The sequence below is a fragment of the Eleutherodactylus coqui genome, chromosome 13, assembly GCF_035609145.1.
Source record: "Eleutherodactylus coqui strain aEleCoq1 chromosome 13, aEleCoq1.hap1, whole genome shotgun sequence".
NCBI classification, from domain to species: Eukaryota; Metazoa; Chordata; class Amphibia; order Anura; family Eleutherodactylidae; genus Eleutherodactylus; species Eleutherodactylus coqui.
Genome location: NC_089849.1, coordinates 33,487,954 through 33,514,741, shown reverse-complemented (window position 1 = coordinate 33,514,741; position 26,788 = coordinate 33,487,954). Strand labels below are relative to the sequence as shown.

General features: G+C 43.8%; 2 protein-coding genes across 4 annotated transcripts in view; both read left to right on the top strand.

The window, feature by feature from the left end:
• LOC136588412 (NXPE family member 4-like) overlaps positions 1-26,788 on the top strand; it is a 114,981-nt gene that overhangs the window by 40,146 nt on the left and 48,047 nt on the right. Inside the window, exon 2 of the mRNA XM_066587600.1 lies at positions 1,698-1,800. Coding sequence (XP_066443697.1) covers positions 1,711-1,800 — 90 coding nt within the window. The 5' untranslated portion in view covers positions 1,698-1,710. The remainder of the gene's footprint in view (positions 1-1,697; positions 1,801-26,788) is intronic.
• Positions 1,696-26,777, top strand: LOC136588413 (NXPE family member 2-like). Of its 3 annotated transcripts, XM_066587603.1 has the most exons (5): positions 1,696-1,800; positions 2,331-2,606; positions 3,512-3,573; positions 24,590-24,808; positions 26,174-26,777. In XM_066587603.1, the coding sequence occupies exons 2-5, from the start codon at positions 2,473-2,475 to the stop codon at positions 26,707-26,709; spliced, it is 951 nt and encodes a 316-aa protein (XP_066443700.1). In that variant the 5' UTR covers positions 1,696-1,800; positions 2,331-2,472; the 3' UTR covers positions 26,710-26,777. The 3 variants fall into 3 exon arrangements, with proteins under 3 accessions (XP_066443700.1, XP_066443698.1, XP_066443699.1); XM_066587601.1 differs by lacking the exon at positions 1,696-1,800 and having other exon boundaries at positions 1,922-2,606; XM_066587602.1 differs by lacking the exons at positions 1,696-1,800; positions 24,590-24,808 and having other exon boundaries at positions 1,922-2,606.

The following is a 26,788-nucleotide window of genomic DNA, read 5'->3' as shown; positions in this document are numbered from 1 at the left end:
TCCCAACTCGATTATCCAATTCTATGCGCAAAAGAATTAGCGTCCAAATTTTACGTATGGAATCTAATTCTCCCACATCCCGATGTCATAAAAACTTGACATTTGGTACGAGCATTGATTATGTTATAAATAAGAAAAGTTTATGAGTCACAACTCGATTGTTCAATTCTAAGCACAAAAGAATTAGCGTCCACATTTTACGTACGAAATCTAATTCTCTCACTTCTTAGTGTAATAGAAACTTAAAATTTGGCACGGGCATTGATTGTGTCATAAGTATGAAAAGTTAATGGGTCCCAATTTGATTATTCAATTCTAAGCGCAAAAGAACTAGGGTCCAAATTTTTCGTACGGAATCTAATTCTCTCACTTCTTGGTGTAATAGAAACATGAAATTTGGCACAAGCATTGATTATATCATAAATAGGAAAATTAATGAGTCCCAACTCGATTATTCAATTTGAAGCGCAAAATAATTAGTGTTCAAATTTTATGTACCGAATGTAATTCTCTCACTTTCCGGTGTCATAAAAATGTGAAATTTGGAACAGGCATTGATTATGTCATAAATAGGAAAAGTTGATGGGTCCCAACTCGATTATTCAATTCAAGCGCAAAAGAACTAGCGTCCAAATTTTATGTACGGAATCTAATTCTCTCACTTCCCGGTGTCATAGAAACTTGAAATTTGGCATGAGCATTGATTATGTCATAAATAGGAAGGGCTAATGGGTCCCAACTCGATTATTCAAGTCTAGCGCAAAAGAAATAGCATCTAAATTTTACGTACATAATCTAATTCTCTCACTTCCCAATGTCATTTTATATAAAGGAAACGTCGCATGGTTACCTCCCCGTGGTGTCTCCTGGGTAACGCAGAGAACCATGCAAAATGGTGAACATATTTTTTTCTCGGTATCTCTAAAGTAACCACGACTTCATAAGATTTTCCGTGTGAATACCAGATAAACACCAGTACCAAATTAACTCGGGCGAAGCCGTGTATATCAGCTAGTATATATATATATATAAAATATATTTTTTTGTAAGCCTGGTGTCTACATCATACTCTGGTTCCTGTGCCGCCTGCCACTACCTTGACAATTACACCATTTATCTGATGTCACACAGCAGGCTTCAATGACTAAAAATAACCATAGCAGCAGCAGGGACAGAGAGATATTAATTGAGTGCATTGAAAAAAATCTCATCTTCTGCCACCATTATTAATTACAGCTTTAATATGGCTGTGTGAATTATTGGGCTATAAACTTCTGTGGGTAACTAGTGCAGTTTTCCAGACATAATCCTCAAGGATCCCCAGTAAGTCATGTACTGAGCATTTCCTTAATGTACCCATAATACATGACTTCGGGTTTCTTCCAGAGTTGATTGCTAAACTGAACTAGTGGATGTTGACTATAGCTGTCTCTTCTGTAGTCAGGTTGAGTAGAAACTACTCTTAGATTACTGATTTTTTGTCTCAAGCGATTAACCCTGAAGTTCTATCCTGATGTCATACAGTAGTCTGCAGTGACTGAGAAGAACCATTTTAGCGGCAGCAGGAAAAAGGAGACGTTAATTGGACACAGTAAAAGAAAAATATAATGTTGCCATTGTGGACTCCCACCAACATTTACAGCTTTTATGTATGTGTTTAGACTACAGAAGGATTGACTTGACTTTTTCTGCTCTAGGAGAACCAACAAAATGTCCAAGTCTGATAGAATAAGGTTTAAGATAATTTTGGGTTTTGCAATACTTCTCATCACATTATTCAGCTTCCTTGTTCATCTTAAGGTAAGTTCCTAATTCCAATAAGAGATCACACTGTTTCTTATCAAAGTTTAAATTTGTGTAACAGAAGAAATATTGCTAATTTCCTATCAGCTTTATGACATTAAAATCCTACAAAACCAATATAGCAAGTTCTCTGCTTGGGGACATGCTGAAATCTCAACCACATTATCCAGCAGCATAGATGTACAAATCCGTGACCTGATGGCTCTTGTAAATCAGAATGTTCCAAATGTGGACTTTAAATATCTAAATGTAACAACCAATGCCACAAATAGCAAAGCAACCATCTTAGACTATAAAACTACATATTGTGTTGGAGACACCATAACGGTTCAAGTTGAGATGTATAATCACATGGGTCACAAGAAGACCTATGGAGGAGATTTCCTACGAGCTCGGATTTTCTCTCCAAACCTTGGAGCTGGAGTTTCAGGGAATATTAGAGATTTTAACAATGGAACCTATAATGTGTATTTCACCCTATTTTGGGAAGGTCAAGTGAAGATATCTATCCTCTTGATGCATCCCAGTGAAGGAGTCTCTACTTTATGGAAGTCAAGGAACCTTGGATACAAATATATCGTATATACTGGTAAATTCATCAACAAAGGTAAAGAAGTTCACACAGAATGTGGATTTACTTTAGACACAAAAGGAGAGAAATGTGAATATATGGATAAAAAATATGGCGAATCCTTCTACTGTGTGAGACCTCCTGGTGTGGCTTGTGAGGCTTTCATATCACTGAAGAGTGGAAAGAGCCCTTACACCTATCTGACTGATGTTCAGAAGGAACTTTTTACAAGGTAAATTCTTGTTTCTATTTTACTAAGATAAGTAGAAAATACATTTTGTTTACTTGATCATTGGTCTGACTTAAAGGTGTTATACAGGGTTAGGGTGGTTTCACACCTGTGTTTGGGGTTCCACTTTCTTGCTCCATTTGGGGAGCCGGAAAGAGGAATCCCTGCGGCCAAACTGCTCCGCCTCTGAATGGAACCAAACAGTGCCATATGAACCCCATTGACTATAATTGAGTCTGTCCGCTTTCCGCCCAGCTTTTGGATGGAAAACAAAAGCACTGCGTGCAGTGCTTTTTCTTTTGGTATTTTTAGCTGGAGGTTCTGATGGAGATGTGAAACCGGACTTAGAAAAACATAAGTGGTTTCTTCAGAAAAAAAAATTAAAACACAACAATATTGACACACCTTCCGGAAACATTTGTAAGCTTACAGGACAGGTGCTACCCTCTTTAGTAATATCAGTTAAAGCAGTATACTGGCTGTCAGTACTCAGCCAAGCCACCACTTTAAAAAGACATATGTCCAGGTTTAAAGCCAATTAGTTAAGCCAGTAAAAATTTATATTGGCCATCACTAAGGAGGTAAATGGATCTGTGGTGCAACCCCCTAAACAGCCAGTGGTATCATTACAGAAAAACACTTTGAAGAAGCAGCAACACTAAATCAATGTCGGACCACCATTATTCTTAGAATCAGCCACTGCAGGATAGAAGATCAGTATTATCCCCTGTTTATGGACTTAGCTGATTTTAGCCTTGAGGGAATTTTTTTTCTTCATTTTTGCCTACACTCATTCCTTCAGCCGTAATGTTTTTCTCTTGTCTAAGAATTCATCATCTTGTGATGTTTGTTCACTAAAATATATAGTGTGGTGCTAAAATGCTTTCTTACATTTTTTGACATTAAAGGTCCAATTTTGGAGCAGAGATTCCCAAACAATTTGAAAATTTTGAAGTTTTCAAGTGTTCAAGTAAGTGATTTTATATATGTACTAGCGTACCCGTCGCGCGTTGCTGCGGAGACAGACATACATACATACATTCGTTTTTATATATCTAGATAACAACCAATCACAGCGCAGCTTTCAAGTTACCTCAGTGGTATAATATATAACAACCAATCGCAGCGTAGCATACATGTTACCTCAGCTTTATAATATATAACACCCAATCACAGCGCAGCTTTCACGTTACCTCAGCAGTAAGAGAAATAACAACCAATCACAGCGCAACTTTTATTCTGCCTCAGCAATATAAAAAATAGCAACCAATCACAGCGCAGCATTCATTTTACCTCAGCGGTATAATATATAGCAACCAATCACAGCACAGTTTTTATTTTACCTCAGCATTCTCAATATCCTATTTATGACATAATCAATGCTCGTGCCAAATTTTGCGCTTAGGATTGGGACCCATTAACATTTCCTATTTATGACATAATCAATGCCCGTGCCAAATTTCCCGTTTCTATGACACCGGAAAGTGAGAAAATAACATTCCGTACGTAAAATTTGGACGCTAATTCTTTTGCGCATAGAATTGAATAATCGAGTTGGGACCCATTAGCTTTTCCTATTTATGACATAATCAATGCTCCTGCCAAATTTCGAGTTTCTATGACACCGTGAAGAGAGAGAATTAGATTCCGTACGTAAAATTTGGACGCTAATTCTTTTGCGCTTAGAATTGAATAATCGAGTTGGGACCCATTAGCTTTTCCTATTTATGACATAATCAATGCTCCTGCCAAATTTCGAGTTTCTATGACACCGTGAAGAGAGAGAATTAGATTCCGTACGTAAAATTTGGACGCTAATTCTTTTGCGCTTAGAATTGAATAATCGAGTTGGGACCCATTAGCTTTTCCTATTTATGACATAATCAATGCTCCTGCCAAATTTCAAGTTTCTATGACATTGGGAAGCAAGAAAATTAGATTCCGTACGTAAAATTTGGACGCTAATTCTTTTGCGCATAGAATTGAATAATCGAGTTGGGACCCATTAGCTTTTCCTATTTATGACATAATCAATGCTCCTGCCAAATTTTGAGTTTCTATGACACCGTGAAGAGAGAGAATTAGATTCCGTACGTAAAATTTGGACGCTAATTCTTTTGCGCTTAGAATTGAATAATCGAGTTGGGACCCATTAGCTTTTCCTATTTATGACATAATCAATGCTCCTGCCAAATTTCAAGTTTCTATGACATTGGGAAGCAAGAAAATTAGATTCCGTACGTAAAATTTGGACGCTAATTCTTTTGCGCTTAGAATTGAATAATCGAGTTGGGACCCATTAGCTTTTCCTATTTATGACATAATCAATGCTCCTGCCAAATTTCAAGTTTCTATGACATTGGGAAGCGAGAAAATTAGATTCCGTACGTAAAATTTGGACGCTAATTCTTTGGCGAATAGAATTGAATAATGGAGTTGGAACCCATTAGCTTTTCCTATTTATGACATAATCAATGCTCCTGCCAAATTTCAAGTTTCTATGACATTGGGAAGCGAGAAAATTAGATTCCGTACGTAAAATTTGGACGCTAATTCTTTTGCGCTTAGAATTGAATAATCGAGTTGGGACCCATTAGCTTTTCCTATTTATGACATATTCAATGCCCGTGCCAAATTTCGAGTTTCTATGTGAGAAAATTACATTCCGTACGTAAAATTTGGACGCTAATTCTTTGGCGCATAGAATTGAATAATGGAGTTGGGACCCATTAGCTTTTCCTATTTATGACACAATCAATGCTCGTGCCAAATTTCACGTTTCTATGACACCAGAAAGTGAGAAAATTAGATTCCGTACGTAAAATTTGGACGCTAATTCTTTGGCACTTACAATTGGATAATCGAGTTGGGACCTATTAGCTTTTCCTATTTATGACATAATCAATGCTCGTGCCAAATTTCAAGTTTCTATGACATTGGGAAGCGAGAAAATTAGATTGCGTACGTAAAATTTGGACGCTAATTCTTTGGCGCATAGAATTGAATAATCGAGTTGGGACCCATTAGCTTTTCCTATTTATGACATAATCAATGCTTGTGCCAAATTTCAAGTTTCTATGACATTGGGAAGCGAGAAAATTAGATTGCGTACGTAAAATTTGGACGCTAATTCTTTGGCGCATAGAATTGAATAATCGAGTTGGGACCCATTAGCTTTTCCTATTTATGACATTATCAATGCTCGTGCCAAATTTCCCGTTTCTATGACATTGGAAAGTGAGAACATTACATTCCGCACGCTTTTGCGCATAGAATTGAATAATCGAGTTGGGACCTATTAACTTTTCCTATTTATGACATAATCAATGCTCGTGCCTTACCCGTCGCGCGTTGCTGCGAAGACAGACAGACATACATTCGTTTTTATATATCTAGATAACAACCAATCACAGTGCAGCTTTTTTAGGTTACCTCAGTGGTATAATATATAACAACCAATCACAGCACAGCTTTCATGTTACCTCAGCTTTATAATATAACACCCAATCACAGCGCAGCTTATATGTTACCTCAGCAGTATAAAATATAACAACCAATCACAGTGCAGCTTTCATGTTACGTCAGCAGTAAGAGAAATAACAACCAATCACAGCGCAACTTTTATTCTGCCTTAGCAATATAAAAAATAGCAACGAATCACAGCGCAGCATTCATTTTACCTCAGCGGTATAATTTATAGCAACCAATCACAGCACAGCTTTCATTTTACCTCAGCATTCTCAATATCCAGGAATTGTCTTGCGAAACGTTCGGCGGATGCATCATTTTGTAGTTGAACACGCATCCCGTTGCTCATAATGCCTTTTGCTTTTGTGCTTGAGATGGAAATCAAACGATCTTTGTCTGGGGGGCATAACTGTCGACGATGCTCGTACGCGCACCAGCTATCGTAGGATAGATGTACTATGCCTATAATCTTCCCAGTAGTGTACTCAACAACTTCCCATTAACTTTTCCTATTTATAACATAATCAATGCTCGTGCCAAATTTCAAGTTTCTATTACATTGGGAAGCGAGAAAATTCGATTCCGTACGTAAAATTTGGACACCAATTATTTTGCGCTTAAAGCTATATAATCGAGTTGGGACCCATTAGCTTTTCCTATTTATGACATAATCAATGCTCGTGCCAAATTTCAAGTTTCTATGACATCGCGAAGCGAGAAAATTAGATTCCGTACGTAAAATTTGGACGCTAATTCTTTTGCGCTTAGAATTGAATAATCGAGTTGGGACCCATTAGCTTTTCCTATTTATGACATAATCAATGCTCCTGCCAAATTTCAAGTTTCTATGACATTGGGAAGTGAGAAAATTAGATTCCGTACGTAAAATTTGGACGCTAATTCTTTTGCGCTTAGAATTGAATAATCGAGTTCGGACCCATTAGCTTTTCCTATTTATGACATAATCAATGCTCCTGCCAAATTTCAAGTTTCTATGACATTGGGAAGCGAGAAAATTAGATTCCGTACATAAAATTTGGACGCTAATTCTTTTGCGCTTAGAATTGAATAATCGAGTTGGGACCCATTAGCTTTACCTATTTATGACATATTCAATGCCCGTGCCAAATTTCAAGTTTCTATGTGAGAAAATTACATTCCGTACGTAAAATTTGGACGCTAATTCTTTGGCGCATAGAATTGAATAATGGAGTTGGGACCCATTAGCTTTTCCTATTTATGACATAATCAATGCTCGTGCCAAATTTCACGTTTCTATGACACCAGAAAGTGAGAAAATTAGATTCCGTACGTAAAATTTGAACGCTAATTCTTTTGCGCATAGAATTGAATAATGGAGTTGGGACCCATTAGCTTTTCCTATTTATGACACAATCAATGCTTGTGCCAAATTTCAAGTTTCTATGACATTGGGAAGCGTGAAAATTAGATTCCGTACGTAAAATTTGGACGCTAATTCTTTGGCACTTACAATTGGATAATCGAGTTGGGACCCATTAGCTTTTCTTATTTATGACATAATCAATGCTCGTGCCAAATTTCATGTTTCTACGACATCGGGAAGTGAGAGAATTAGTGGCAATGATGGAAATTGAACGATCTACGTGGGGGGTCGTAATCGTCGACGACGCTCGTGCACGCGCCATTTATCATAGAATATTTGTACTATGCCTATAATCTTCCCAGGAGTGTACTCAACAACTTCCCAAAGTTTCATGGCGATCGGATGAATGGTGTAGTAGCACATAAAGGACAAACAGACAGACAGACAGACACACACACAGACATACATTCAATTTTATATATATAGATATATATATACTAACTCAGTGGTCCCCAACCTTTTTGGCACCAGGGACTGGCTTCAAGCAAGACCATTTTACAAGGCCCGGCAGGGTTGGGCGGGACATGGGCGGGGCTTTGGTTATAGGGGGCGGGGTTATGAAGGGGGTTGGAGTTTAGTGCATCCTTATTTAGTTATGACATTAGAATGTCCTGGCAGTACACACATAGGGCAGTGTATAATCCCCCCCCCCCAGCACACACATAGGGCAGCATATAATTTATCTCCTCCCCCCCAGTAATAGACAGCCCCCATCCCTCAGTAATAGACAGCCCCCACCTCTCAGTAATTAGCAGCCCCTCCCCCTGTAATAAGCAGCCCCCCCCCAGTAATAAGCAGGTCCCCCCCAGTAATAAGCAGGTCCCCCCCCCAGTAATAGGCAGTGCCCCACCCCCAGTAATAGGCAGCGCCCCACCCCCCCAAGTAATAGGCAGCCCCCCCCCAAGTACTAGGCGGCAGCCCCCCCCCCCAGTAATAGGCAGCCTCCCCAGTAATAAGCAGCCCCTTCCCCTGTAATAAGTAGCCCCCACCCCACCCCAGTAATAAGCAGCCCCCCCAGTAAGCAATCCCCCCCAATCCCCCCCAGTAATAAGCAGGTCCCCCCCAGTAAGCAATCCCCCCCCCCAGTAATAAGCAGGTCCCCCCCTGGTAATAACCAGGTCCCCCCCAGTAATAACCAGCCCCCCCCAGTAATAAGCAGCCCCTTCCCCTGTAATAAGTACCCCCCAGTAATAAGCAGCCCCCCCCAGTAAGCAACACCCCCAGTAATAAGCAGGTCCCCCCCAGTAATAAGCAGGTCCCCCCAGCCAGTAATAGGCAGCCCCCCCCCCCAGTAATAGGCAGCCCCTTCCCCTGTCATAAGTAGCCTCCCCCCCCCCAGTAATAAGCAGCCCCCCCAGTAAGCAACCCCTCCAGTAATAAGCAGGTTCCCCCCCCCCAGTAATAGGCAGCCCCTTCCCCTGTAATAAGTAGCCCCCCCCCAGTAATAAGCAGCCCCCCAGTAAGCAACCCCTCCAGTAATAAGCAGGTCCCCCCCCCAGTAATAGGCAGCCCCCCAGTAATAGGCAGCCCCTTCCCCTGTAATAAGTAGCCCCCCCCCCAGTAATAACCAGCCCCCCCAGTAATAAGCAGCCCCTTCCCCTGTAATAAGTAGCCCCCCCCCCCAGTAAGCAACCCCCCAGTAATAAGCAGGTCCCCCCAGTAATAAGCAGGTCCCCCAGTAGTAAGTAGCCCCCCCCCCAGTAATAGGCAGCCCCTTCCCCTGTAATAAGTAGCCCCCCCCCCCCAGTAATAACCAGCCCCCCCCAGTAATAGGCAGCCCCTTCCCCTGTAATAAGTAGCCCCCCCAGTAAGCAACCCCTCCAGTAATAAGCAGGTCCCCCCCCAGTAATAGGCAGCCCCCCAGTAATAGGCAGCCCCTTCCCCTGTAATAAGTAGCCCCCCCAGTAATAACCAGCCCCCCCAGTAATAAGCAGCCCCTTCCCCTGTAATAAGTAGCCCTCCCCCCCAGTAATAAGCACCCCCCCCCCCCAGTAAGCAACCCCCCAGTAATAAGCAGGTCCCCCCAGTAATAAGCAGGTCCCCCAGTAGTAAGTAGCCCCCCCCCAGTAATAGGCAGCCCCTTCCCCTGTAATAAGTAGCCCCCCCTCCAGTAATAAGCAGCCCCCCCCAGTAATAGGCAGCCCCTTCCCCTGTAATAAGTAGCCCCCCCAGTAATAAGCAGCCCCCCAACCCATATACTTACCACCTCCCTGCTGTCGCTCTCTGTCTGCTTGCCCTGACGTCACCCCGGAACGCTACCTCCCCGAGTCCTCTCCTGCGGAACTAATGAGCAGAGGACTCGGGGAAGAGAATCCTGGCTGCACAGACATCAGTGTGTGCGCCGGCATCAGCGCGATTACCAGCGGGGAGCTGCGGCGCCCCCGCTGGTAATCGCTTCAGTGGTCAGCGGCGTCGGCACGCCGCGGGCCACATAGCACAAGGCAGCGGGCCGGATTCGGCCCGCGGGCCTTGTGTTTAGAGCAAAAGTTCCCGGCGGTGCCGCGGACCGGCGCTAAACACCCAACGGCCCGGCCCCGGTCCGCGGCCCGGCGGTTGGGGACCCCTGTACTAACTGATATACCCGGCTTCGCCCGAGTTAATTTGGTACTGGTGTTTATCTGATGTTCACACAGAAAATCTTATGAAGTCGTGGTTACTTCAGAGATACCGAGGAAAAAAATATGTTCACCATTTTGCATGGTTCTTGCGTTACCCAGGAAACACCACGTGGAGGTAACCATGCGATGTTTCCTTGATATAAAATGACATCGGGAAGTGAGAGAATTAGATGACGTACGTAATATTTGGAAACTAGTTCTTTTGTGCTAAGAATTAAATTATCGAGTTGGGACCCATTAGCTTTTCCTATTTATGACATAATCAATGCTCCTGCCAAATTTCAAGTTTCTACGACATCGGGAAGTGAGAGAATTAGTGGCAATGATGGAAATTGAACGATCTACGTGGGGGGTCGTAATCGTCGACGACGCTCGTGCACGCGCCATTTATCATAGAATATTTGTACTATGCCTATAATCTTCCCAGGAGTGTACTCAACAACTTCCCAAAGTTTCATGGCGATCGGATGAATGGTGTAGTAGCGCATAAAGGACAAACAGACAGACAGACAGACACACACACAGACATACATTCAATTTTATATATATAGATATATATATACTAACTGATATACCCGGCTTCGCCCAAGTTAATTTGGTACTGGTGTTTATCTGATGTTCACACAGAAAATCTTATGAAGTCGTGGTTACTTCAGAGATACCGAGGAAAAAAATATGTTCACCATTTTGCATGGTTCTTGCGTTACCCAGGAAACACCACGTGGAGGTAACCATGCGACGTTTCCTTTATATAAAATGACATCGGGAAGTGAGAGAATTAGATGACGTACGTAATATTTGGAAACTAGTTCTTTTGTGCTAAGAATTAAATTATCGAGTTGGGACCCATTAGCTTTTCCTATTTATGACATAATCAATGCTCCTGCCAAATTTCAAGTTTCTATGACACCTGGAAGTGAGAGAATTTGATTACGTACGTAAAATTGGGGCGCTAATTCTTTTGCGCTTAGAATTGAATAACCGAGTTGGGACCAATTAACTTTTCCTATTTATGACATAATAAGTAGAGAAGAGTGAGCACCACAATGCTCGGGTGCTCGTTGCTCGAGTCAAACTTTTCGCGATGCTCGAGAGCTCGTTTCAAGTAACGAACCCCAATGAAGCCAATGGGCGACTCGAACATTTTTGTGTGGGACCAATGCTCCGCATAGGTCATGACTTGTGAAGCTCTGGAAAACATCGGAAAGTCATGGAAACACCACAGAAACGGATAGGGAAGGGCAGGGGCAGCATGCATGGCTGCATCTGAGGCTCCCAGGTCCCACTATCAAGCCACAATGGGGGCAAGAGTCTGGCGTCACCCACCCTAACAATTTTTGCTTCGGTCAAACCTTCATTAGCAAGGCACACCTTAGATAAGCACCACACTACCTATAACCAAGGATAATCACTGCCTGGGGGTGACACCGATGCCTCTTTTCCTTGGTTACATGCTGCCCAACCCCCCGCATGACCCTGCATCCACAGCGCACACAAAAGTTTCCCTGTGCAGCCTTCAGCTGCCCTCATGCCACACGCTCGCTTCATAGCTACACCACCCTCATGTCTATTTATAAGTGCGTCTGCGATGAGGAGGAACTGGAAGCACACACTGCAAAGGGTTGGCAGGGCTAGGCAGCGACCGTCTTTGAAAGGTAGGGCGATAGCCCACAATGCTGTTGAGAATTGATGATAAATTGACGTACGATCATCATCCCAATCCCGTGATACCTCCGTCGCAAAATTGTCAGGAGCCACAAACGTGGGCATAAAGGGGACTCAGGTGCCAGCCCAGCACTTCTACACATCTCCACAATGCAGCAATACTCTGTGTGGGAAGCACGTGAGCGGGCCCAGGGTCAGGCTTGGTCCCAGCCTCCATCTTGTGTGACCCAAGGTGCCGCGAGTCACATAGCAATGGGAAATCCATGTGTCCCCACACAATTTATTCTGTGTAGGTGTTAGATAGCTCAACACTGCAGTGGAAAGTCTTTGAGTTCCTTGGGTTTGCCTATGCTGTCAGTGCACAAAGATGGTATTACACAAGAAGAAATCAGAGCGCTCAAACATGGCAGATTTTCACCCCACCAAGGACCCCGGCCCACATTTCTACCCTAGTCAGTTCGTGTATTTGTGCCAGACAGGTAAAGCAACGCAATGGGAAGTCTTTGTGCACTCACAGTATAGGCGAGCCAAAGGAACCCAAGGAAAGTATTAAACATGAAGCAATTACAGTGATCAAACATGGCAGAGTTTCACTCCTTCGAGGACCTCGGCCACTGCACACACCCTCAGCAATCATGGGCATAAAGTAGACTCTGATGCTAGTACAGCAGTGAACGTCATTTAATTAGTTGCGGTTGCTTTTACTGCTCCAAAGACAGGATTAACCAGGAACAAGTTCCACGGGCCCAACCTGGCGCAGTTGTATTTCCCCCAGGACCTTGGCCTCTGAACACACCCTCAGCAATGGTGGGCATAAAGCAGACTCCGATGCTCGTACAGCAGTGAACGTCTCATTTAATTAGTTTCGGTTGCTTTCACCTCTACAAAGACTGGATTAACCAGCAACAAGTTCCACAGGCCCAACCTGGCGCAGTTGCATTTCCCCTAGGACCTCGGCCTCTGCACGCACCCTCAGCAATTGTGGGCATAGAGCGGACTCTCATGCTAGTACAGCTGTGAACGTCTCATGAATGCAGTAACGCTCCTTTTGTTTGGCCCAAACCAGTGCCGTAGATAACTGTGGAAACACGAGAGAAAATACACGTTGCCCAGTGCTGATCCCATGACCCCAAGCAGGAGGAGGAGGTGGCATTACAAGGCCAAGAAACCATGACCAGGACCCGCTATAGTCTGCGTGCGAAGTATGTGAGCAGGCCCTGGGTCAGGCTTGGTCCCAGCCTCTACCTTGCGTGACCCAATGTGCCCTGAGTTACATAGCAATGGGAAATCCATTTGTCCACACACTATTCATTCTGTGTAGGTGTCAGATACCTCAATCGACACTGCAAGGGGAAAGCCATCTGCACTCTGCACCCTACCCAAGTCAGTCAGTGTATTTGTGCCGGACAGGTAAAACACCGCTATGGGAAGTCTTTGTGCACCCACAGCATAGGCGAGCCAAAGGAACCCAAAGACAGTATTAAACATGAAGAAATCACAGTGCCCAAACATGGCAGACTTTCACTGCACCGAGGACATAGGCCTCTGCACATACCCTCAACAATCCCGGGCATAGAGTGGACTCCGATGCTAGTACAGCTGTGAACATCTCATGAATGCAGTAACGCTCCTCTTGTTTGGCCCACACCAGTGCCGCGGATAACTGTGGTAACACGAGAGAAAATACATGATGCCCAGTGCTGATCCCATGACCCCAAGCAGGAGGAGGAGGTGGCATTACAAGGGCAAGAAACCAGGACCAGGACCTGCTATAGTCTGTGTGGGAAGTATGTGAGCTCGCCCTGGGTCAGGCTCAGTCCCAGCAAACACCATGTGTGACCAAGGTGCCGCGAGTTACATAGCAATGGGGAAATCCATGTGTCCACACACTATTCAATCTATTAGTGTCGGATACCTCAATCGACACCGCAAGGGGAAAGCCATCTGCACTCTGCACCCTACCCAAGTCAGTCAGTGTATTTGTGCAACACCGCTATGAGTAGTCTTTGTGCACCCAAAGTATAGCTAAACCCCTGAAACATTCCTGTAGCTAAGGTATAGGCAGACCCCTGTAACATTTCTGTAGCAGAAGTATAGGCAGACCCCAGTAACATTTCAGTAGTAAAAGTATAGACAGACCCCAGTAACATTTCTGTAGCAGAAGTATAGGCAGACCTCAGTAATATTTCTGTAGTAAAAGTAGAGGCGGACCCCAGTAACATTTCTGTAGTAAAAGTATTGGCAGACCCCTGTAACATTTCTGTAGCAGAAGTATAGGCAGACCCGAGTAACATTCCTGTAGCAAAAGTATAGGCAGACCCCTGCAATATTTCTGTAGCAGAAGTATAGGCAGACCCCAGTAACATTCCTGTAGCAAAGGTATAGGCAAACCCCTGTAAATTTTCTGTAGCAGAAGTATAGGCAGACACCAGTAACATTTCTGCAGCAAAGGTTTGGGCAGACCCCTGTAACGTTTCTGTAGCAGAAGTAAAGGCAGACCCCAGTAACATTCCTGTAGCAAAGGTATAGGCAGACCCCTGTAACATTTCTGTAGCAGAAGTATAAGCAGACCGCAGTAACATTCTGTAGTAACGGTATAGGCTGATCCCTGTAACATTTCTGTAGCAGAAGTATAAGCAGACCCCAGTAACATTCCTGTAGCAACGGTATAAGCAGACCCCAGTAACATTTCTGTAGCAGAAGTATAGGCAGACCCCAGTAACATCTCTGTAGCAAAAGTATAGGTGAACTCCTGAAACATTGGTGTACCATGAGTATAGGCGAGGGCCAGAAAAATTAGTGTACCAAGAGTACAAGTGTACCCCTGAAAAATTGCTCAACTGAGAGGGCAGGTGAAACCCATAAATATTTTTTAAAGATACAACTCACTGTTGCTTAATTTCTAACAGAGCCTGGAGGCAGCCTTGTGGAAAAAATGGTTTATGTTAAAGTATCAATACTTTTGAAACTTTAAAAAATTGTTAAAAAATTGAAAGCAGAGCCTTTTGGGCCGCAGAAAAATTGGCAGTTCAGCGTGATGACATGATGTTTCAGGATGAGGAATAGGAGGAGGAGGACTAATATCCGAGAGTGATTGACAAAGCTAATTCCACCTTTTTTATGATGATAGATAATGCTTTTTTTCTGCATTTGCAGCGAAAAGAATCTTTAGGTTCCGCTGCTCTCCGCCGGTGGAGAAGAGAAGTCTGGGGAAATCCAGGCTTTGTTCATCTTTATGAGTGTAAGCATGTCAGCACTGGCAGTTGACAGGCGGGTACACTTATCCATGATGATTCCCCCAGCTGCACTAAACACCCTCTCTGACAAGACACTAGCGGCAGGGCAGGCCAGCACCTCCAGGGCATACAGCGCAAGTTCGTGCCACGTGTCCAGCTTTGACACCCAATAGTTGTATGGAGCAGAGGCATCACGGAGGATGGTGGTACGATCGGCTACGTACTCCCTCACCATCTTTTTACAGTGCTCCCTCCGACTCAGCCTTGACTGGGGAGTAGTGACACAGTCTTGCTGGGGAGCCATAAAGCTGGCAAAGGCCTTTGAGAGTGTTCCCCTGCCTGCGCTGGACATGCTGCCTGATCTCCGTGCCTCCCCTGCTACTTGGCCCTCGGAACTGCGCCTTCTGCCACTAGCGCTGTCAGATGGAAAGTTTAGCACCACTTTTTCCACCAGGGCCCTGTGGTATAGCATCACTCTCGTATCCCTTTCCTCTTTGGGAATGAGAGTGGACAGGTTCTCCTTATACCGTGGGTCGAGAAGGGTGTACACTTAGTATTCCGTGTTGGCCAGAATGCGTCCAACGTGAGGGTCACGAGAAAGGCAGCCTAACATGAAGTCAGCCATGTGTGCCAGGGTACCAGTATGCAAGACATGGCTGTCCTCACCAGGAAGATGACTTTCAGGATCCTCCCACTCCTCCTCCTCCACAGCCCATACACGCTGAACAGATGAGAGGCAAGCAGCATGGGTACACTCTGCAGTGTGTCCAGCTGTCTCTTCCCCCTCCTCCTCCCCCTCCTCCTCCTCCTCCTCCAAAACGCGCTGAGATATAGACATGAGGGTGGTCTGGCTATCAAGCGACATACTGTTATCCCCCATCTGCTGTTCCAACCGCAAAGCGTTGGCCTTTATGCTTTGCAGCAGGCATAGCAGCGGGATGGTAATGCTAATGATTGCAGCATCGCCGCTCACCATCTGGGTAGACTCTTCAAAGTTTCTGAGGACCTGGCAGATATCTTCCATCCAGGCCCACTCCTCAGTAAAGAATTGGGAAGGCTGACTACCACTACGCCACCTATGTTGGAGTTGGTATTCTGCTATTGCTCTACGCTGCTCATACAGCCTGGCCAACATGTGCAGCATAGAATTCCACTGTGTTCGGCACGTCGCACAGCAGTTGGTGCACTGGCAGATTAAACCGATGTTGCAGGGTCCGTGGTGGACCTACGGAAATGTGCGCAGATGAGGCGCAGCTTGCCGAGCAGGTCAGACAAGTGTGGGTAGTTTTTCAGAAACCGCTGAACCACCAAATTGAAGATGTGGGCCAGGCATTGCACGTGTGTGAGGCTGCCAAGCTGCGGAGCCGCCACCAGTTCATGGCCGTTGTCACATATGACCATGCCCGGTTGGAGGCTCAGCGGCGAAAGCCAGAGGTCGGTCTGCTCTGTCAGACCCTGCAACAGTTCGGGGGCCGTGTGCTTCTTGTCACCTAAGCTGATTATTTTCAGCACAGCCTGCTGACGCTTGCCCACCGCTGTGCTGCCGCGCCGCACGATACCGACTGCTGGCGACGTGCTGCTCACACATCTTAATTGCGAGGTAGAGGTTGCGTAGGAGGAGGAGGAGGAGAAGGGTTTAGAGGAGGTGGCATAAACCGCCGCAGATACCAGCACCGAGGTAGGACCCGCTATTCTGGGAGTGGGTAGGAAGTGAGTGGTCCCAGGTTCTGACTCGGTCCCAGTCTCCACCAAATTCACCTAATGTGCCGTCAGGGAGATATGGTGGCCCTGCCCACCAGTACTTGTCCACGTATCCGTGGTTAAGTCAACCTTCCCAGTAACCACATTGGTGAGGGCACGTATAATGTTGCAGGACACATGCCTGTGCAGGGCTGGGACGGCACACCGGGAAAAATAGTGGCGACTGGGGACCGAGCAGCGCGGGACTGCCGCCGCCATCATGTTTTTGAAAGCCTCCATTTCCACAAGCCTGTACGGCAGCATCTCCAGGCTGATTACTTTGGCAATGTGCACGTTTAAAGCTTGTGCGTGTGGGTGCGTGGCGGCGTATTTGCGCTTTCACTCCAATGCTTGTGTTAGCAACAGCTGAACGCTGCGCTGAGAGACATTGCTGGATGGGGTGGAGGACAGTGGAGGTGAGGGTGTGGGTGCAGGCCGGGAGGCGCTCATGCCTATGTCCTGAGAGGGGAATTGGATCTGTGTGTGCAGGTTGTGGCACAGGGGAAGAGGCAGTGGTGGGATCCGGGGGCGGTGAACTGCTTGGTTATCATATGCCTGTGCATGCTGGTGGTGGTGAGGCTGGTAGTGGTGGCTCCTCGGCTGATCTTGGTGCGACACAGGTTGCACACCACTGTTCGTCGGTCATCCCCGCTCTCATTGAAAAACATCCACACCTTTGAACACCTAGCCCTCTGCACGGAGGCTTGCTGTGAGGGGGTGCTTTGGGAAACAGTTGGGGGATTCTTCGCTCTGGCCCTGCCTCTACCCCTGGCCACTCCACTGCCTCTTCCAACCTGTCGTGCTGCTGCACTTGCCTCCCCCTCCGAAGCCCTGTCCTCAGTAGGCTTAGCAAACCAGGTGGGGTCAGTCACCTCATTGTCCTGCTGCTCTTCCTCCGAATCCTCTGTGCGCTCCTCCTTCGGAATTAATGCCCTTACTACTACCTCACTGACATGCAACTGTGTCTCATCATCATTATGCTGCTCACCCACTGTAAGCTCTTGAGGCAGTTGCCGGAAGTCCCCAGCCTCATCACCCGGACTCCGGGAACTTTCTAGAGGTTGGGCATTGGTCATGACAAACTCCTCAGGTGAGAGATGAACCAGTTTTTCCCACGCATAGCAGGGACCCGAGAACAGTTCCTGGGAGTCTGCCTGCTCAGAATATGTCATTTTTATGGAGTGAGGAGGCTGGGAGGAAAGAGGAGCAGCAGCCAGAGGATTCAGAGTCGCAGTCCCTAAGCCGGGAGTAGTGGACTGTGTAGAAGACTGGGTGGTCGATACATTGCTGGATGCATTTTCTGCAACCCCTTTGGGGTTCTTGAACACAGGACCTCCGCTAACACTTTCTCTATCTCAGCAGCACTTTCCCTATACTCTGTATAATAGACTGCAGACTGAGAACGCTATAGCTGAAATGGCCTGCACAGCCCGAGATGAAAAAAAAATGGTGCACTACTGCTTCCAGCCAGCCACAACAGTAATGCATACGGTCATATGTAGCCCTAATAATTACCGTTGGGGTTCTTGAAGACAGGACCTATGCCTACACTTTCCCTATATCAGCAGCAGCACTTTCCTTAACCTCTGCCAGTGTGTGTCTGAGGCGAGTCACGGGCGTGACCGCTTTAAGTACTCGGTGGTCACTTGATCTCACTAGCCACTCACTGCAGGGTGTGGGATAGGGCTAGCACGTCACAGGAGGAAGTGGTAATGCCTTCCCTGCATGTCTATTGGCTAGAAAATGGCACTAAACTGCGGGGAAGGAAATGGAATTGACTCGAGTACCGCATGGTGCTCGTCTCTAGTAACGAGCATCTCGAGTACCCTAATACTCGAATGAGCATCAAGCTCGGACGAGTGTGCTCGCTCATCTCTAATAATAATCAATGCTCATGCCAAATTTCAAGTGAGAGAATTAGATTACGTACGTAAAATTTGGACGTTAAAACTTTTGAATTGAATAATCGAGTTGGGACCCATTAACTTTTCTTATTTATGACATATTCCAATGCTTGTGCCAAATTTTATATTTCTTTGACATCAGAAAGTGAGAGAATTAGATTCCATACGTAAAATTTGGACGCTAATTCTTTTGCACTTAGAATTGAATAATCGAGTTGGAACCCATTAGCTTTTCCTATTTATGAAATAAGCAATGCTCGTGCTAAATTTCAAGATTATATTACATTGGGAACTGAGAGAATTAGATTCCGTACGTAAAATTTGGTCGCTAATTCTTTTGTGCTAGAATTTAATAATCGAGTTGGGAGCTATTACCTTTTCCTATTTATGACATAATCAATGCTTGTGCCAAATTTCATGTTTCTACGACATTGGGAATTTGGAGAATTAGATTACGTACGTAAAATTTGGACGCTAGTTCTTTTGTGTTAGAATTCAATAATCAAGTTGGGACCCATTAACTTTTCCTATTTATGACATAATCAAAGCTCGTGCCAAATTTCATGTTTCTACGACATTGGGAAGTGAGAGAATTAGATTATATACGTAAAATTTGGTCGTTCGCTCTTTTGCACTAGAATTGAATTATCAAGTTGGGACCCATTAACATTTCCTATTTATGTCATAATCAATGCTCATGCCAAATTTCATGTTTCTACGACATCAGGAAGTTGGAGAATTAGTGGCGAGTCATACATATATAAAATTCTTTACTTCTCATCTTTAATTTAGAAAGAATTATCATTATTCGTGATACACAAATATTTGCGTACTTCTACAAGGTACATACAAAACCTTATTCCCGACAGTTGTTTTTGAACAGCGATAAAGAAAACTTTAACCTCCTACTTGACTCTGGACATTGTTTAACTTTAACTGGATGTATAGTTAGTAGAGATGAGTGAGCGTACTCGCTAAGGCAAACTCCTCTAGCAAGTAGTGCCTTATGCGAGTACCTGCCCGCTCGTCTCTAAAGATTCGGGTGCCGGCGGGGGGCAGCAAGCAGCGGGGGAGAGTGGGGAGGAATGGAGGGGAGATCTCTTTCTCACTCTCTCCCCCCCGCTCCTCCCTGCTCACTCCCGCAACTCACAGCTCTCTTCCACCGGCACCCGAATCTTTAGAGACGAGCGGGCAGGTACTCGCATAAGTCACTACTCGCTCGAGTAGTTTGCCTTAGCGAGTACGCTCGCTTATCTCTAATAGTTAACTAAAATGCTTGAGGCCGTCTAATATTTAATCTGGAACGGGTGCCATTTGTAGCATTTAGTCTGATTTTCAGGCCCCATATCAAATTCTTACATTTATGAGCACGAGATATAACTAAAACTCTGTCTTTTAACAATGCACAAATTTATCGACTGAAAACATAACACATTGGAGAAAATTAAGAAACAAGACAGGGGAGGAAAGAGGAGGGGGGGGGGGGGGAACACTCTATGACCTCTGAGAATTGGTGTTTAGTAGCGTCTGATATTCCTCCGAGTTCTGGAACTGAAGCCAGTAATACCATGTCTTTGTGAACTTTTACTGGGTACCTCTGAGTGACGTTGTAAGGTCCTCCATCTTCTTTATTCCCTGCATCGTGTTGAGCCACAATGCCACCGAAGGCAGGGTGGTCTGTCGCCAGAGTCTCGGCCAACCAGGTGACGGACAACGATTTCTTGTAGATCGGTAGAGGAATTACGTTATGGTGCAATAGAAAAAAGGCAAGTGTTTTAGGAATCGAGTATTGTGTGAATTTATAAGTGATTTGCCTGACCTCCGCCCAGAAGCCCACCAGCACAGAACAGTCCCAGAAGACATGTAGGAAAGTCACCTGCTCTGCGCCACACCTCCAACACAAAGGGGAGACCGACTGGTATATCTTGTGTAAACGGGAGGGCATCCTGTACCAACGTGAAAGCACCTTGTATCCGGATTCCTGAATTCTACTGGATATAGATGAGTAGTGAGTGATTGTTATACAAAAATATCTTAGGCGCTCCAAAGGACCATTCGTATTCAAGTGGAAATGCAGGAAATCCCTGCTAAATTTATTCAAAAGATAAATAAAACAAAGGCAAAGAAATATGCCAGTGGCAGATTATGCAAATATGCAACGCGTTTCGTCGCCCCTATGGCGACTTTCTCAAGCATAAATATAAACACTCACATACAGCCATATATATCTAAAATAAAGCACTTACATTAGAACATTGACCAATCCTAGTGCGTCCATCTGTTTCCTCTGGCGTGTCCTTGTGGAAATGCACGCTGAACTTACAGCCCGGCATAGTCCGTAGGACTTCCGGGTTGCGGCCGTTACGCAAGACGTAATGAGGCCAAAAGCGTCATGACTACCACCCAGGGGATGTACGTAGGCTTTCTGACCCACGGACCTCGGCCCGGATGTATGATGTAATGACGTTTTAACGTCCTCAACACGTGACCGCACCTTAGGTGTATTGGTTTCTATAGTAACCCCACCGGTACTTAGTCACACATAGTTTCTGGTCATAAGAAAAATCTCTATGTAGGGTCATAAGAAAAATCTCTATGTAGCCCGCTCCTGGCGGTAAAGGGCCATATGATATGCCGACGTGGACGTGCCGACCAGGACTTGGAGGTGTGGAGTGGAAGGGTCCTCCCCACATGGGAAGCACCCTCCACCTACACCGGGTAAGTCGTCTCTAAATATTTACTTCACCATATTGCTTGGCTCATTTGGATATTTATAAGAGGGGCGCTGTCCTTATTGTTTTTTTCTTCAGTGAGTGATTGTGAAAATGTTTCCTCTTTCCAATGGGGAGAGAGTGATTTCAAGGTCCTCCTCCCATTTCGTGGTTCTATATTTTTACTGTTCTTTTTTTTCTATTGTGGATTCCAGGTCATATAATTAGAAATGACTAAGTACCAAAATCTAAAACTATCTAACAAGAGTTTGAAATTAATTTCACCAATTATCTCTATTGTGACTAATGTGTATTTATATTTTCATTTGTTGGGGCATCTCATCCCTCTGTAAAAATTATGGCATGTCCATCTTAAATTAGAGTGCCTTCTATGTTGCATGGATGTGCGCCTTCTATGTTGCATGACTACTTTGGTAAATTGCCAATGCCAGTAAAGGCAACAAAAACAAAGCAGTGTGTAGGGTAATCAAAGTTTTTTTCCCACTCCCAGAGATCATAAAGACATGGCCAAAGGAACCTTTACACCCCCCTCCCCTGCTCCTACCTAGCGCTGTCAGCAGTTTTGCATCATGTAAACTGCAGACATACTCCCTTTAAGGTGAATATGGTATCATTTCTGAGCAGGGATTTTTAGGAAACAATGCCAAGTCCTCGTGGACAGGGTCCTCTCGCTCACTGTAGCAGTCTGTCACTTATTCATGTTTATTATACTTCTTTTTATCTCATGTAATGTATTTAAGCCTCTGTTTTCCTACCTACAGCACTGTAGAATTATTGGCACCATTAACTCAAGGGTGCTGCACATATGAGAACAGGGGGTTAAATACTTTTACATAAGGAAAAACAATGAGTGTAATAAACGAACTAAATGAGATGAAAACTGATGCAGAAGGAGAGAGGAACCTTTCCAAGAGGGCTTACAATTTACAAGGGAAGAGGGACAAGGACAGTAAGGGCAGAAGTTGCACATATAGTGGTAGCCCCAGGGCTACTGTAGGTTGTAGGCTTTTATGAAGCAGTTGATTTTCATGTTGCTTTTGGAGCTTCCCAAGGTGATAGAGAATGTGAAGTGTTGGGGTAGTGTTCCAGACAAAAAAATAGATGATGCATGAGAGGAGTCTTCGATGCAATTGTGTGAGAAACAGACCAGAGAACACCAGAAAAGAAGGTCTTATAAGTAGCCCAGATTAATTACATGTGGGCAGGTATCAAGAAATTAGGTTAGAGATGTGTAGAGGGGATAGGTTGTTGACAGCCTTGCGTGTAATTATTAATATTTTGAACTGAATTCTTTGGACAATGAGCAGTCAATGAAGAGATTTGTGTAGAGCAGAGACAAAAGAGTAATAAGGGGGGAGGTGGAATAGAGGGCTGAAAGAGTGTTAGGTGTGAAGCCACAGTAAAGGCTGTTGCTATTTTGTTGACTTGGGGTTGAGGAAAGATTCAATCCCAGAAATATTTAGAGCTGGAGGCAGTAGGAGGCGTGGGGCCTTGCATGTACAGTTTAAAGACAGGGAAGAGTCAAAGGTTTTCCCTGAGACAGTGGACTTGTGTAACTTGATAATGCCTAAAGCCATTAATTGTGATTGATAGGTCTGGTGTGGGTGTTGAGTGAGATGGTGAAGATAATGAGTTCAGTTTAATCCATGTTTAGTTTTAGAAAGTGGGAAGAGAAGTATCAGGATAGCAGGGAAAGCAGAAATCGGGGGTCCCTGCAACATAGCCCACAACCCCTGTCCCTGCCTACTTGTCTCCTTGGGCTAAGCCCCAGAGCGGCAACTGGGCGACGGTCCCTACACTGGCTAGGAAAAATGATGGGAAAAACCACAATCCCTAGAAACAGAGAACGAATAGACAGACAAATAACCAGAGCAAAGCACAAGGGAAAACAGCAAACCAGTCCAGGAGCAAGCCAAAGGTCAAGCACTAAAAATCAGTCCGGAAAACGCAGTATAGACAGGAGGAGACAAACTCAGGTCAGGGGGAAAGCCGAGGTCAAATGACTATCAATCTGGAATACAGAGTAACGCTGGTGAGTGAAAGGAAGCCTATTCAAACACTGTCAGTGTCAGGAAGCAACTGAGGGGTTTAAATGCTGTCAGATATCCCGCCCCAGGAGCTGATTGGGGCGGAGCACCTGACAGCAGCAGAATAATCAGAGAGTGTTGGGAGAACCTCCCTCGGCACTAGCAGACCAAACTAGGACAGAGAAGATGCAGCAGGCTACCATAGCAACAGGAACATGGCGCTCCTGATTGGCTGGAATCGGCACGTGACGGGGCGGAGCTACGAGGAGCCGCTCTCCGACACGAGCGGCCCCATTCAGAAAAGAAGAAGACCGGACTGCGCAAGCGCGTCTAATCGGGAGATTAGACGCTGAAAATTAGATGGCACCATGGAGACGAGGACGCTAGCAACGGAGCAGGTAAGTGAATAACTTCTGTATGGCTCATAATTAATGCACGATGTATATTACAAAGTGCATTAATATGGCCATACAGAAGTGTATAACCCCACTTGCTTTCGCGGGACAACCCCTTTAAAATGTCCAAGAGAGGGACAAGTTTCAAATGCCAAGAAAATATAGTTTTTAACAGGAAGGAGTTATCAACTGTGTCAAATGCAGAGGACAGATCTAAAATGAGGAACACAAAGTTATGTTTTCACAGTTAGCAGTGTTGGAGTTAGAAGCCACACTATAGCTGGTCAAACAGTAAGGGTGAGGATTAGAGATGAGCGAGCATACTCGTTAAGGACAAATACTTGAGCGAGTATCATCCTTTTCGAGTATCTGCCTGCTCATCTGCAAAGATTCGGGTGCTGGCGGGGGGCGGCCGGGGAGAGCGCAGGGTGAAATGGAGGGGATATCTCTCTCTCTTTAACCCCCCCCCCCCCCCCCTTCTCATTCCTGCAACCCACCGCTCACCCCCGCCGGCACCCGGATCTTTGCGGACGAGCAGACAGATACTCGAAAAGGACGATACTCGCTCGAATATTTGTCCCTAATGAGTATGCTCGCTCATCTCTAGTGAGGATATAGGAGTAGCAAAAAAATCGTGTTTTCAAACAGTGGTGCAGATTTGAAGTTGAGGGCTCCTTGTTTGTATGCTGTGAAGTCGTCCTTCTAGTGGGTTCCTTCCATAATGATAGTCTTTTTCTTAATAATAATTTCTTTTTAATAATACAAACCTTTTTATTCTGGGAATTTTATTTTTCAGACAGCTCAAGGAAAATGTCAACAAAATGCCAAACTGGGATGTCTCCTCCTTTTCCCAGTGGATATTTCCTGCACAATCATTGGTTTCCTATATACTGTAGTCTTTCAACTAATGAACCCTTTTCACATATTGAAACCTGTCTAGCCAACAAAATAATATATCTAATGGGAGATTCAACTCTTCGTCAGTGGATCGAGTACTTCCCAAAAGTAATGAAGAGTATGTATTGCGTTATTGTATTTTTTCTGTTCCTGTTTGTCCCTCCTATGACCAGTCAATACAATATTATGCTTAAGATCTTATAGCTGGGACCCCACTAATCCTTAGCACGTTTATCGCGGTTTTAATTTCAGTGAAGAAATACCCATGGCCTCCCCATGCTGACACTTTTATAATGAATTCAAGCAACAAGACTGAATAGGCAGGGGCTTCACCACTAAAGAATCTAACTGTCTTGCTGTGATCTTGGAAGTCATAATTGCTAAGGCTATTGCTCAAAATTTGAAGGAGTGCTCTGTTTAATTCTTCTAATATATGCATCTTCAGAATAAATGGGAACCTCCTAATCAAATTAACTTGAGCCCTGCTCATTATTATTTTTAATTTATTTTTCTTCAACATTCTTAATTGGGTCCAGTGAATTTAGAGACACTACAAGGTAATATAAAGTCCATAAATATGCAGTGTTCCCAAGTATATACATTATAATAGTGCAACAGTGTTTGTTCACCTAATGCAACATTCCAGTCCCCCTACGGAGACTTTTTTCAAACAATGTGAAAGTAAAAATGTACAATACTTACAGAGGTTTAATTAATTCCATAATAACAATAAATTATAACCATAATGTAAGAGAACATCATAACATCAACATATATACGTGTTTGTGTGTGTGTGAATATAAAGTGTGAATAAGAAATAATATTACCAATGTATAGTAATAAATGTGTATGTGTATATATGTATGTATATGTGTGTGTATATGTATATATATATATATATATATATATATATATATATATATATATATATATATATATATATATATATGTGTGTGTGTGTGTGTGTGTGTATATAGTGTGGGGGGTTAATACATATATTTGTGTAACTATGCAATTACACTCCAATAAGTATTCTACACTTTGTTTTCTTGAAAAGAGACCCAAAGGGGAGTGAAACATTGTGTTGGGCAAATAAGCACTATTCTACTTTATCTACTTGGGAATGCGGCACATATATAGACTTTATGTTTTGATAATTTTATTCAATTTACTCCGTTTATTAATCTGGATTAATGGACCTTTTTTGCTTTGCTTTTGAAAAGCAATTAAGTTTTTCCCTCTGTTTTCCAGAAGTTAACAATGATGGGAATGGCTAGCATAAAACACATTTAGGATAACAATTATTTTTAGAATTGTAATTCATTTAATTTATTTCAACTATTTTATTTTTAATTTATTACGTTAATAATATTCTAAAAATTTACTAATATTTTAATTAAATTGATATTAAAATCTAGTTTAAACAATTCTTTTGCTTTGTCTTTGAAAACCAATTCTTTTTTTTTTCTTGTCCCGTTTGCAGATTTTAAGTTCTTTAATAATCACGGAATTGGCTGGCATAAGTCATATTTTGGATATGATTTAAGGAATCATATTTACATTCAATGGAAGAAGCATGGACACCCATTTGTAACTCAGAGCTTCTTCTCTATGAAAGACCATGCCTATATCACTAATGAAATTGATCGACTTGGTGGAGGTGCTAATACCATCATCGTCATTTCTGTAGGACAACATTTCCGACCTTTTCCTCTTGACCTGTTCATCAGAAGAGTTCTTAATATTCGCAAAGCCATTGAAAATTTATTTTTAAGAAGCCCAGAAACAAAAGTCATCATAAAGTCAGAGAACACCAGAGAAATGAACAATGATGTTGAACGATTCAGTGATTTTCATGGATACATTCAATACCTCTTAGTGAAGGACATCTTCAGAGGACTTAACGTTGGTGTGGTTGATGCTTGGGACATGACCACAGCCTGTGGATCACGTGTTGTTCACCCACCAGAAATTGTTGTTAAAAATCAAATCAATCTATTCCTTTCTCATATTTGTTAATTATATAAATTTACATTTTATTTAGCATTCTTTATTATTGGACAAATAAAGTGTACATTTAGGGTGGATTCACATGGGC

Coding starts and splice junctions, on each gene's coding strand:
- LOC136588413 (XM_066587601.1), top strand. CDS start 2,002: ATGGCTCTTGTAAATCAGAATGTTCCAAATGTGGACTTTAAATATCTA. Junction 2,607..3,511: donor CAGAAGGAACTTTTTACAAG/GTAAATTCTTGT, acceptor TTGACATTAAAG/GTCCAATTTTGGAGCAGAGA. Junction 24,809..26,173: donor CTTCCCAAAAGTAATGAAGA/GTATGTATTGCG, acceptor TCCCGTTTGCAG/ATTTTAAGTTCTTTAATAAT.